We start from the raw sequence: 13821 nt of genomic DNA, 5'->3' as shown, positions 1-13821 counted from the left end.
TCAGAGCCTCCCTTTTGGTTAACTCCTTTAGGGCCTGGGCCAAGGAAATGCAAGCCCTGATTATATCCGAGGAGCTGGCCAATGATCTTCTTGGTGCTGAGCTGCTTATTAAACGCCATGAGGAACACAAGCGTGATATAGAGATGCAATGGCTGAAATACGAAGACTTGGAACAAGCCGGAAACAACCTATTGAAGGCTGGGCACTTTATGTCCATAGAGGTAAGCCAGTGTGGTGTAGTGGTTAAGAGCGGTAGTCTCGTAATCTGGGGAACCGGGTTCGCTTCCCCGCTCCTCCACATGCAGCTGCTGGGTGACCTTGGGCCAGTCACACTTCTTTGAAGTCTCTCAGCCCCACTCACCTCACAGAGTGTTTGTTGTGGGGGAGGAAGGGAAAGGAGAGTGTTAGCTGCTTTGAGACTCCTTCGGGTAGTGATAAAGCGGGATATCAAATCCAAACTACTACTACTACTACTACTTCTTCTTCTTCTTCTTCTTCTTCTTCTTCTTCTTCTTCTTCTTCTTCTTCTTCTTCTTCATGAGTTAGATATTATTGAATGAACTGATTGAGAAGAAATTAGTTAGGAACAGCAACTCAGGATACTGAAAAGGGCCAAGTAACACATACAGTAGTACCTCGGGTTAAGTACTTAATTCGTTCCAGAGGTCCGTTCTTAACCTGAAACTGTTCTTAACCTGAAGCACCACTTTAGCTAATGGGGCCTCCTGCTGCCGCCGCGCCGCCAGAGCATGATTTCTGTTCTCATCCTGAAGCAAAGTTCTTAACCTGAAGCACTATTTCTGGGTTAGCGGAGTCTGTAACCTGAAGCGTATGTAACCTGAGGTACCACTGTAATGTGGCCCATCTCTCAAATGGTTTGAGCAGGCTGCATGATCAAAAACCCTATCCCATAGTCTTGTCTCTGGAATGAACTCTCCCTCTCATCCAGGAGCCCATGTTACCCAGACCAGCAAAGTTGCTATGCCAGGTACCTTCAAACCACCCCTTCCATCAAGGGGAAATATTTTGTCCTCAACCTCCTGCTGTGCCTCCCAAACACAGCTGAGACATAACTAGATGTGTTAAACAGCATAGCTAACAACTGTGTCCAGTTTGGTTTTTTTACAAATGCAGTACTAAGTGCAGGAATACCGATTTTCATCAGGACCTCAGGGCTTCCATCCTCAACCACAAATGTGATTAAAAAATACCCTCCATGCTGCAATTAGCCTGGGAGGAGACTCTCTTTAGCACTCATTTGCTTCAGGACTACCTCAAAGAGATTTTTTAAACCTAGTTTGCCAATGAGATCTAAAATTACTAGAGCAAATCTTGCTCTTGTGCTTTCTACATGATGTGGATGTATGTACTTTGGAGTTGGCAGCCTCAGCCACACAACATGGAAGAGCCAACTTCAAGTTTATTCTCAGCAACAGCAGCTCCCAGAGTGAACTTGAGCACATATCACTATCTGCAAGCATTCCCTTCTGTTTGGGGTTATTGCAAGGAGGATAAAATATGGATGTGGTGGGTAAGGTTCTCTTGACTTAGGCCTGACTTCAAAAAGAAATAAAAACTAAATTAGTAAATCTCCGATCTTGTGATCTAAAAGCATAAGCTGTGTTGAGCAGAGCAGAAGTGCAACCTGATATGGAGCAAACAGGTCGGGTTTAAGGGCCTTGGGGGCTTCCTCAGACATGTGGTCCTTTTGCAGACTATTAGGAAAGGGGGGAGAGGAGAGAGCTTCATTTGAAAAGCACCCCACGGTCTTGATATCTATGTAACTTCATACACTGACCTTTACAATGATACTCGACTTGCCTTGTGTATAATTTGTAAGGAGATCTGCAGATCATGGGGGTAAGAACATCTTCAGAATTTGTTAAAAGATCCTGTTGCTCTTATGGACGTCACTTTACATACTTTGAGAAACCCCACTGTGTTTCTGTTTCTGTTTCGAAAATAAAAATAAATGCTACTCGCAGAGCAGGAGAACAGATGGGCTTGTCTTATCCAACCAGCAAACCTGAAAGTGCATGGCAGGCCTAGGAGAAAGCATTCTTTGTAAAGAGGATAGCTTGGGCAGCTTGTGTTTTTTTTTACTGCATGCAATGGTGTGTGTTCCAGGTACATGCAGTTTCACTGAAAAAATTGCTATGTTTGAAATTTGTCTGGATGAGTAAAGCAAGGGTGGCTCTCCAGGTGTTGTAGGGATATAACTCCCATCATTCTTGCTCTTCTTGAATCCATTTTCATTTTTAATAGCGTAATCCTGCTAATAAGAACAATAGCAACACTCAAGCAGACATTTTAACTGGAACCTTTGCGGTGGTGTTTTTTGACAATACAGATGTTTTATCTTTCCAATATCTACTGATATTTGGTTGATTCATTTGTTTAAATCTATCATTTTTTATAAGTAACTTTCTGTGGTTTTGCAAAATACAAAACCATACTTTCCAAATGGACACAAGGGGAGGTCATATATTCAGTCCACCTTGTGAATGCCAAATAAAAATGTTCAGTTCCTTTATCTTCCTCCACCCTTCCTTCAATTTAAATCTTGGGAATTGTGAATTGTTCCCTGTTTAGGGAAGTTTTAAATATTTGATATTTTACTGTGTTTTTAATATCCTGTTATAAGCCACTCAGAGTGGCTGGGGGGGGGGACTGGCCAGATGGGCAGGATATAAGTAATATGTTGTTGTTGTTGTTAATTACTACTATTACTGCAGATTGAAGAGAAGCTCTCAGAACTGTTGGAGCTAATGAGAATGGTGCGGGAATGCTGGGACATGAAGAAGGATTTGTACGAGGAAAACTGGGAGATCCAGTTACTGAGAAGAGAGCTGGACCTAGCTGAAGCTTGGATGACAACCAAGGAGGGTTTTCTGTCAGATCCTAGCTGTGGGGTGAGTTAGGTTAACATAAACTTAAATGCTGACATGCTTTTCTGGATACGCAGCCTGCTTAGCATAGCACAAGGCAATTGCTAGGCTAATTCCCAGCACAGGGGGGTCTACTCCAGCTCCCTGTGCAAATGTTTCTGCTCCCTACAAATGCTAAAAGGAAAAAGTGCCGTGTGTGTGTGTGTGTGTACACGCACATGCATATTGCACTGTGCGGTCACCATGTCCTCTGCTGGCATGTGGTCCATGGTCAAGACTGAATGTGACCCATAGACCACAAACGGTTAGCCACCCCTGTCCTACAGCAGGAAAAACACCTTTGGAATCAGTGGCGGAGCTTCATTGGGGGGGGCAGAGAACAGATGTGGGCGGGGCTGGTGTGTGTCCCAGGGCGTGGCGCCCAGCGCGGGCAGAGGAGCAGCCATGATGGCACCCCACAGGAATCGTGCTGCCGGGGGCGGTGCACTCCCCCTGCACTCCTCTTCCTCTGCCAGTGTTTGGAATATATCATGGCACAGGGCTGCAGCTTATGTGTATGTTGCACAACACTCATTGCAACTGATCTGTTGCATAATACTTAGTACAACGGAAACTGTGATTGTAGACAATGACTGACTCTTCCGGCCACATGGCATGAGCAAATGCCCAAATATTATTGCCTCCAAAATGTTCAAGATCAAGATGCAGCCCCTTTAATGAGGAAACTTAAAATGTCACACGAGCCTCATCAATTTCAAATGAAGCTTTATTCCCTCGACCAACTTTGAACAATTTCAGCCTCTTCCGTTTCCCATCATTTCCAACACTTCTCTCATGGTATTTCTGTATCAAATGGTCGCCTCTGTTGATTTGCTCCCATCCCCAGCATTCAGTCTCTGATGTGGAGAACCTCTTGAAGAAACATCAAGATTTTGAAAAAATTCTAAAGGCCCAAGAGGAGAAATTTGCGCAGCTGAACAGAAAGACAAAGGTAATGTAACAGAAGCTGGTGAATGCTTCCTGGGTCAGGCCATGTTGCACAAAGGCAAATGATATCAATACCTCTCATTATCTTTCCCAATAAAGAGTGGGACCCTGTGGTTTCGCAGCTGAGTTTCTTGTTAAGATGGATAGCCCTCAGGTATCCTCTGCCTTTCCCCAGGTGTATATAACAGCCAAGGAAGGTCAAGGCAGAAAAGGGTGAATTGAAAGAGAAAACATGGTGAGGAAATGCAGCTGCTGCCAAACACATTGCTGGGATTTTCCTGCTTTCTCTTTTGTAGTTTCCCAAATAAAATATAGGTACAGTGGTGCCTCGCAAGACGAAATTAATCCGTTCCGCGAGTCTCTTCGTCTAGCGGTTTTTTCGTCTTGCGAAGCAACCCTATTAGCAGATTAGCGCTATTAGCGGCTATTAAAGGCTTAGCGGCTATTAAAGGCTTAGCGGATTAGCGGCTAAAAGGCTATTAGCGGATTAGTGGCTTACAAAAAGGGGGGGAGCAGAAAAAAATCGGAACACTTGCAAGACGTTTTCGTCTTGCGAAGCAAGCCCATAGGGAAAATCGTCTTGCGAAGCAGCTCAAAAACGGAAAACCCTTTCGTCTAGCGGGTTTTCCGTCTTGCGAGGCATTCGTCTTGCGGGGCACCACTGTACACAAAAGCGTATATTGAGGGAAAGTGTATTTAAAAGTACGTTTAGTGAAAGCATACCAAAAGGTGTTATATGAGGGGGAAATTGCTTACAAATGTGATAATATATTAGGAGAAGGGCATGCAGACAAATTATACTGTGAACATTATTTTTTAAAAAGGTGCAAACTAATGTGGCAATGGAGCAAATGAGAAACCAAAATTGACAGATTTATGTAACACACCCGTATACCTGCCCAAATTATAGCCTGATCTTGCTGGTTTCACCTCAAATTTAGTAGTATCTGTGGCAGGTATGTCCATGGCTCACAACTACTTGTTTTTTTACTTCATTTTCATTCAGGTACACTTTTTGTTTCTTTCAGAGGGAACTGAAACTACTGAAACAAATTGATGCTAAGGAGAGTGGGCAACGAGAGAAAGGGAAAGTGATCAAGGTTCCCTCTCTAAGAAGAAGACGTTCAGACAGGAGAACATCTCACACGAAACATCTTGATCCGAAGCGAACTCAACCATTGCCATCTATTTCTTCGACGGACACATTAAAGATTCCCCTAGAATGTGGTGTGTCTCCTACGCAAAAGTCCAAAGAGAATTTGCACAAATGTGGCCTTGGAGAAGATCTAATGTTGGCTGACTCCAGCAATGTCAGTTCTCCTCCTTCACCAGTGTCGCTTGGCCTACAAAATTCAGATTTAGGAACTCAGACTTCTTTGGTGTCCTCGTTACCCTCTAACCTAAAAATCCAGCCAACCGACGGTGATTTGGTGGTACCACATTCTAGTGATTTCAAACCATCAAATATGAAAAACACAAACGATGGCACTCTCTCTGATGTAGAAACCAAAAAAGTGAGGACTGTGCCCACGAGTGAATCATTTGACATTTATCCAACTTTGCCATCCTTGGATTTACCTCCTCAGAGATCAGAAACTGCTTTTCAGGTAGGTTGCCATTTATCTGCGCCCACAGCAACCCCTACACTAAATGAAAGCTACATAAATCTATAATTTGTTTTTTCTATGTTAGAAATTAAAGGGTTAGGGGGGATACTGGACACACCAAATACTCACTGGCAGCTGATAACTCTGTAATACGTGAAGTGGCCCTTAACTATGGGATATTAATTAGTGCTATAATCAAGCATTCTTCCAACCAATTTAAGATCTCTGAAATTGCCTTGTGGATTCCAGGTTCCTGCAAATCAGCAGAGCATGGAGGGTTTCCTAGAAAAGAGGGATCAGATTCTTCCAGGAAGAAGACAGGTAACCACAAGTTAAACTGCCAAGGGAAAGATGAGATAATATATAAACAGAACAGGCTCACTAAAGGCAAAGCATGTTAGCCTAATCTTCTTTCCCATTTTGAGGTGATTGTAACAGGGATTCTTGGGTGGGGTGGAGGGAATCAAGAAAACTCTTGATATAATGCCTGTGGAATTACCCTTGCTAATCCCCATACAGCTATCCCTTCCTGAGATTTCCCCTCCTTGCTCATTTTTTCTTATTCCATAGGCAGAAGGATTTTGCATCAGAACTTTTCCTCTCCTCCCCAACAGTCCCTAAATCTTCTCCAGAAGGTTGGGAGAAACCCCAGAACAGATGTTGGGGGCACGCAGAGCAGGGAAGCGAGTCCAATTGTGCAATCAAAAGTCATTCTGCTGGGGCGATTGTTTAGTTGAATACTGCTCCACCCATCTTTTACCCAACCTTTCCACATCCCATCTTCCCCCCTTTGCCTACATCCTAAGTAGCCTCATCACATTAGGTTCACATCCCATTGATTGGTTCACATGACATTGATACAGCTAGTTCCAAAAAAATCCCGTTGATTTTGTTTCATTCTCTTACTTACCCTTTTCACACTGATGCATTTTAAAGCTCAGAGAGGATTAAAATACTTCAGATTTTTAACACATTTGGAAATCTCACCTTTGCCCATGTTAATTACTATATGTTTAATAATTTGTGGAGAAGCTTGGCCCTTACAACCAGGAAAGGGAATCTGCAGCCTTCCAGATGTTGGATTCCAACTTCCATCAGGCCTAGTCAGCACGTCCAGTAGTTAAGAACGATGGAGGATGGAGTCCAACAACATCTGGAAGGCCACAGGTTCCGCCATCCCTGCCTTACAAGACTCTCTCCCTGAACTGTATAGCTCAGCTATTGCAAAGCGTATCCTACTATCCAGCTGCATGGTTGAAGCTAAAAACAAAACACTGTACAATACATTAGATGAATGTAATCAGAGTAAAAGCAAACCATGAAGTGATGAATAACCCCCAGTGATTCAGTAATAAGCAGCACAGTTGATGTTTAGAGGTAATAGGTGGTTGACTTAGTTTTATGACTTTTGTAGCCAATGTCAAGAGCTTGGAACAGATATTACGTTAAACTTGGAAGACAAAAACTTGACATCTACAGGGATGAAAAGGAAGCATTCCAGGTAATTTGTGTTTCCATATTTCAGTTCTTATTAAAGACTGTGTTATTATTAGTAGTATTTGGTATTTTATGCACTACATACATGTCAAAATGTCTTCTAATTCACACACACACAAATGCTGAAAACCCACATTCCTGGCAAAGAAATATTGAGCAATAGAAATCTGCCTTGAAGGTGAGGTAGTCTTCATCATTGGTATATTAGCTGTACACAGTTGTAGATGAATATATCCTAGGGCAGCAAGATTCAGAAATCTGTCCCTTTAAAAATAGGAGCTGGGTCGTGACCCCAACAATGTTCAGTATTGTAAGTGATGATCCATGGTACAGACAGACAGAGCCAGTAAGTTATGATACTTGGTCATTTGTTAGTGCAGAGAAACATGATATTGGCATATAACCCTACAGTAGTGGCTTTCAAACTTTCTGCTGTTAATGTTCCCTTCCATATCAGTTTATATGCCAATACACTCCTTTCTACTAAAGTAGGTTCGGTGGCATATTCAGGATTAGTCCACCTGAAGCTTTAGCCATGCCTCACTGTCACTCCACATATATGGAGAACAAGCCCTAGGAGGTACCAGATGCTCCCCTGCACATCACAAAGGAACACTGAGGGCTTATTGACACTTCCTCTTGCCCCTCTGCTTTCCCTCAGGGAAAACTGCTCTTTAGTGCTCCATAGGACCTAATGACAATGTGGGTTTCTCCATATTTGTGTTTGCCCCTATTTAGAGTTAAAGAGCAGGTTTTCCTAGGAAAGGAACAGAACAAGGGGAAACCCACTCAGACCCATGCCAAGAAAGCATGGGTCAAGCAGGAAATCACTTGGGCCATGCTTTCTAGGTACAGGACAAGGGGAATGATGTGCAGTTTTTCAAGGAAACGTTTCCTGCATTATTGACACCCCAGCTATACAGGATGAGTAAGTGTTTAAACCAGAAAAAATAGGATTGAAAGTCTTTGGTTATCATCTCTTCTTCTGCCTTGCCAGAATACAACTCCAATTTCATCACTTAGTATTGCTGGAGCCAAGTGTGAGAAGTTGACGGAGTATTCTAGGAAAGAACACGCCTTCAGCCTAAGGTACATCAAGTCGGTGATGCAAAGATCCAAGTTTGGGGCAAGTACTCTTTGGTGAGAGAACCCCAGAAAATCACAAAACATGTGTCAAAGTAAAGCAAGGAAATATAGGCTGTTAGACCTTTAAAATCTCCCCTTCTAAGTTCCTCCCAAAGTTCCCAATTTCCCCTAGCAAAGAAAAAGACCACATGTTTGGTACGTTAAAAATTGTTTACTTACAAATTCTCCAAAGGTCAAATTCATTAGCTTTTCCATACAGCATTCAGGAAAAGTTGCACAGGCAGTAAAACTTGACTTAGGAACTTTCATCACTGTAACTAAGTTATTGATTCCTCTTCTCTCAAGGTGAGAGGGAGTGACCTCGCTAAGCCTGACAGGACAGTTAGCTCCTTCATGTTTGTTAAATGAGGTTGGTTATCCCACACATCACACACCCAATCTAAAACATGCATCTCTGTGTCTAGACTCATTTGAATGTGGTTTCCTTTATCCCAACGAAACTGCAGAAATTAGTGATCTTTTTGTATCATTACATATTAGTCGTCCTTTTTGTTGTCTGTATCCTTAACTTTATCTCAAAAGAAAAACCCAACTGAAAACAAAAGAAGAGAATTCTGGGTTTTCCTATACATAACTTATTGGGAAAGGCTACCCCAGAACTCAGTCCTCCTTCAATCTGTGACTTACAGGTTGAGTGATGGATCAGAGTACTACTTCGCAGCACCTTCTCAGAAGCTAATGGAAGACTGGGTGCAAGCATTATGGACTGCATTAGGTAAGGCTGTTTGATTCATTTTATGCAGCATTGCCCTATTTCTGCCCATGTGACATTTCCACAAGATGCCTCAACAGAGGTGCATAATTGGACAAGCAAAAGACACACATACTGAAGTACCCCAGAGTCTGATACAACATAGAAAGCTGCCTTATACCAAATCAAACCATTGGTCTATCCAGCTCAAAGAGCAGAAGCTTTACTGACTGAAGATAAGAAGAACAAAAGTTTGGATTTGATATCCTGCTTTTATCACTACCCTAAGGAGTCTCAAAGCGGCTAACATTCTCCTTTCCCTTCCTCCCCCACAACAAACACTCTGTGAGGTGAGTGAGGCTGAGAAACTTCAGAGAAGTGTGACTAGCCCAAGGTCACCCAGCAGCTGCATGTGGAGGAGCGGAGATGCGAACCTGGTTCACCAGATTACTGGTTCACTTAATCACTACACCACACTGGATAAGGGCTCAGGAGAAATATTGTGCTTAAAAACTAATCCTTCTTATTAATTGTCTTTCATCCATATTATGTATTTTTTACTTGGGTTCTACAAGGCCGCCATAACAGCCTGCGTTCTCTGCGGAATGAACTTCTAGCCACTACCAATGCAACGAGGCCTCAGATAAAACCTTGGATCTCTGCAGCTGGGAGTTCTGCCAACAAGGAGATTACCAAAAGTCTGCTTCTCAGGTACACACTGATTTTGTATATGTCGGGTCAAATGTTACTTATCTGTCATCTTTGTATAGACTGCAGTAACCTAAGTAACATGGATTGTCTTTTACGGCATAGATATGCCTCTACATCTTATAAGCACTCCTATCAGAAATGATGACAATACGTAGGGGTCATCCAGACTTCATTTTGTGCCACATTTCTGGGCCCAGGTCCATGCTTTAAAGTGCCACGTTTCAGCACTCCCCCTGCAATACTTTCACTGCAAAAGCCCACTCTCTTCCACTGAATCAGAGCAAACGGCAATCTGCTAAAAATCTGAATTGCTGTTTGTTCCGATTCTTGTTAAAAAGTATGTTTTCACAGGGAAAGCACTGGGTGGGGCAAAAACAAAACAAAACAGACAGCGCTTTAAACACTGGGCAAAAGGTAAGCATGGACAGGCATGTTGCTGGAAATCATGCTGGTGGAAATTATTAGAATCAGGAATGCCAGTGTCTTAAAACCAGCACTTACTTCTGCAAAATACCTCACTGAAATCTCTGCCCATTCTTTCTCTGGATCAGGCCATCCCCTGCATGACACCTCCACAGGACTTGTGACAAAATGATTGATGGTTCTTTGTTTGGTTTCTTTACAGTTAAGGGTGTGATATACTGTAACTAATTTAAACTTAAAAAAATTCCTTCCAGTAGCACCTTAAAGACCAACTAAGTTAGTTCTTGGTATGAGCTTTCGTGTGCATACACACTTCTTCAGATACACACGAAAGCTCATACCAAGAACTAACTTAGTTGGTCTTTAAGGTGCTAATGGAAGGATTTTTTTTATTTTGACTATGGCAGACCAACACGGCTACCTATCTGTAATTTAAACTTGTATTTGTTATCTAAGTTTTCAACAGAGGAAAGCTAATATCTGTTTAATACTGTTTGTTGATAGGAGAACACCTTCCTTCAAAGTTGCAAAAGAAAAAAAGCCTGTTGGAAATCCCCAGGAATCAGGAGAATTGACACAGGATTTTAATATAATCTTTGCTCAGGATTCTGAAGATTCTGGTAATACTGGAACATTTTTTCTTTTATTAAAAATATAAAAAATACACCAAAGAGGGGGAAACTACATAATATAGAAATGAAAACATGCTGTGTAATGTTGTTGTTGTTTGTTTCTTTCTTTGTTTGTTTGTTTGTTTGTTTGTTTTTCCCTGACAGGAACTCAGGGCAGCTAACATATAGAAATACACCATATTCTTCTGCCATATAGTATAATCCAGTTTACTAATCTAATATTTTGATGATATTTTGGCCATTGACCATAGCAATATGCAAAATTCTTACCAGTCAAGTGCACGGATTAATTGCTTTCTTCATGGTACATACGTAAATTTGATACAGACCTCCTCTGGCTTCCATAAACAGAATAAAAAGCATTATTATTAATCTATTGCGTGGACAGACGAAGTCCCCAGATCCCGAGCGGTCCCCCCCGTCATGTGGAATAACGACTCAAGACAACGTGCTATGGGATTAAATTGGCCACAACTTTATTAAATTTCAAATGTGGGTAGACCTTGGCTCAGGCATTGGGCGTTCTCCCTCCCCGGTCCCCAGCCAGGGACCTAGGGAGCATCAGGGTTATCCAGTGTGTGTGGGGGGGGGGAATGGGCCGGCTCTGGAGAACATATGTTCAAGCAGAGATAGCCACCCCCGTTACGCCGCCGCCGCAGGGGAGAGCAACGGCGACCTTTCGGCATACGGTCAAAGCCTCCCTTCAGAAACCCCTTTAACGGGGAACCCTGGTATTGCCGCCGCAAAGAGGAAGATGGACAAAAGGATTCCGCCCAAGGCCTGATACCGCCAAAGTTGTGACGTTTTGCTATGGGAAAGGCGAAACCTGCCAATGCAGGGAAATTCCTTTCCGGCCGTTTAACAGCGACCTTAACGTACCAGCGCCCGCATACCTGTGAAGAAAAGTTAACCTGCAAAACCTGTGAAGAAAAGTTAACCTGCAAAATAAGCCATGAACTGAGGGTGGGTAGGGTGGGAGAAGCTCTGGAGCAAAGTGAGGATTCCCAGGTAAGATCCTCCCTCTATTGTGTGGGCAGGTAATCCCTCCCCTACCTGGCCTGGTCTCCTTGGCAACGCTTCCCCAGGTGGGATTGGACAACTGACTGAGGTAGGCGGAGACCTCCAGGTGTCCCACCTGAGGGAAGGCAAAGCCAAGCCTATGCCAAGTTGGAGCCGCTCCAGATCTAGGGGCTGCACGCGTCCACGCAAAGGGCGCCCCCTGTTTTAATCGGGGAGTGGTCATTATCAGTTCTCATATCTTCTTTCATTATGAAAACATTGAAGGTGGTGAAGAGTAATAGAGGTGTGGGATAAATGATTCATTCAATTAGGAGATGAGAACTGTACTTTATCTAGGTCAGGCCTCCCCAATTTATAACCCACTTTGGTGAACAGAGCTCATCAGACGCATACTGTAGCCTGCTAGAGCAGACCTTTCCAAACTGTGTGTCACAACATTCGTGAGTCATCTGCAGTGTATAAGTGTATTGCAAGAACGCTCCCCGTGCTCCTTGCGGGACTGGAAAAGGGATAGTTTAACCTCTGGTTTGCTAGTAAAACTGAGTTACTGTCTTGTGAAATGATGCATGTCTAAAAAGTGTGTCATCAACATGAAAAGTTTGGAAAGCTCTGTGCTAGAGGCTTGATAACCTTCCAGCAGTCCCAAGTCAACAGATTTTTTCAAGTCCTTATTTGTGACTTGAATAAACCAATAGTGATCTATAAATATTTTTGATGGTAGCTTTACTCAGCCACAGGACCATTAAAGGTAAAGGATCCCTGACAGTTAAGTCCAGTCACGAACGACTCTGAGGTTGCGGTGCTTATCTCACTTTACTGGCCGAGGGAGCCAACATTTGCCCACAGTTTTTCCATGTCACGTGGCCAGCATGACTAAGCCGCTTCTGGTGAAACCAGAGCAGTGCATGGAAACACTGTTTACCTTCCCGCCGGAGCGGTACCTATTTATCTACTTGCACTTTGACTTGCTTTCAAACTGCTAGGTTGACAGGAGCTGGGACCGAGCAACGGGAGCTCACCCCGTCATGGGGATTCGAACCACTGACCTTCCAATCAGCAAGCCCTAGGCTCAGTGGTTTAGACCACAGCGCCACCCGCGTCCCACAGGACCATTAAAGATGTGCTAATAACTCATTTCAGATGTTTCTTCTGTGCACTCCTTGGAGTCTGATCCAGTAACACTGTTGATGTCCAGTCTATCAGAGCACCCTCAAAGCTATCATAAAGCACAGCCTTATCCTAATGGAGGAAAGACAGGAACTCTGGATCAAGGAGTCCAAGGTAAAGTTTAACTGCAGTTAGGCAAAAGGGGGCAATTTTCTGGGTAACTTGAGATACAATTATACAATTCATAAACATCAGCTTGAAGGGGTGGTTGCACTCATTTTGTGTATATGTTAATTTCAATTTAACACATTTAAACACACATCCACCCTCCATCTCTGTTTTATCCCTGAGGAGGTGTGGAATGTATCAACTAAGAAAATGATATAGTCCATGGGAAATGTTGGTTAAAATGTGAGATTATAAATTAGGAGGAATCGAGTGGAAAAACAGGGTTGGCTAGGAAATATATCAAATTCTTAGGGGGTTGGAATAATGAATTGAGGAATCTGCTCAAATTACACGCCTCTGTGTGAAATTCCTCCTTGTTCTCATTACATATTTGGCCTTTCCCCAAAACTTAAATTCCTACATTGGGGATGTATGTCAAACACAGACAAATCACCCGCCAACTGAGCCTGCAAGGCATTCAGTAAAGCAGCTCTGTAAAATGCTGTGTCAATTCCAAAACAACCACTCCTAAATCACCAGAATAGGAGCCAAGTTGATTTAGCAGATGCTGTAGTATAAGGCCTGATAGCCCCTTAGTTTTTTTACCATTATAAATTCTGCTTCTGCTCCTTGAGTAGTGGCAACCCAGGGAGATCAGACATAGAATTTGGCACAGGGTGTCACATTGATGGGTGGTTATTCTTCCAGGAGTGCATTATGACAGCTTTTTAGCGTGATGGGGAAAGGTAATAGCTCAGTGGTATTTTTGCATGAAAGGAGCCCAGGTTCGGTCCCTAGCATAGTCAGGTAAGGCTGAGAAAAAAATCCCTTGTCTGAAACCATGGAGAGCTACTGTCAGTCTCTATAGGCAACATGGAGCTGGCTATTGGCTCAGTTAGAATACAAGGATCCTGACCAGCACGAGATTTTTAAGATCTCAGGTA

General features: G+C 43.0%; 1 protein-coding gene across 2 annotated transcripts in view; it reads left to right on the top strand.

The window, feature by feature from the left end:
- Positions 1–13821, top strand: part of SPTBN5 (spectrin beta, non-erythrocytic 5) — a 113931-nt gene that overhangs the window by 99240 nt on the left and 870 nt on the right. For both annotated transcript variants that reach the window (XM_083504674.1, XM_083504675.1), the window contains exons 59-69: positions 32–221; positions 2736–2912; positions 3775–3879; positions 4904–5482; positions 5732–5803; positions 6897–6983; positions 7977–8068; positions 8755–8840; positions 9392–9527; positions 10455–10570; positions 12743–12883. In XM_083504674.1, coding sequence (XP_083360800.1) covers positions 32–221; positions 2736–2912; positions 3775–3879; positions 4904–5482; positions 5732–5803; positions 6897–6983; positions 7977–8068; positions 8755–8840; positions 9392–9527; positions 10455–10570; positions 12743–12883 — 1781 coding nt within the window. The remainder of the gene's footprint in view (positions 1–31; positions 222–2735; positions 2913–3774; positions 3880–4903; positions 5483–5731; positions 5804–6896; positions 6984–7976; positions 8069–8754; positions 8841–9391; positions 9528–10454; positions 10571–12742; positions 12884–13821) is intronic.

The sequence above is a fragment of the Podarcis liolepis genome (genome assembly GCF_965112155.1).
Source record: "Podarcis liolepis genome assembly, chromosome: 1".
Taxonomy (NCBI): domain Eukaryota; kingdom Metazoa; phylum Chordata; class Lepidosauria; order Squamata; family Lacertidae; genus Podarcis; species Podarcis liolepis.
The sequence above is the reverse complement of the archived record's forward strand: the minus strand, read 5'-3'. Positions and strand labels throughout refer to the sequence as shown.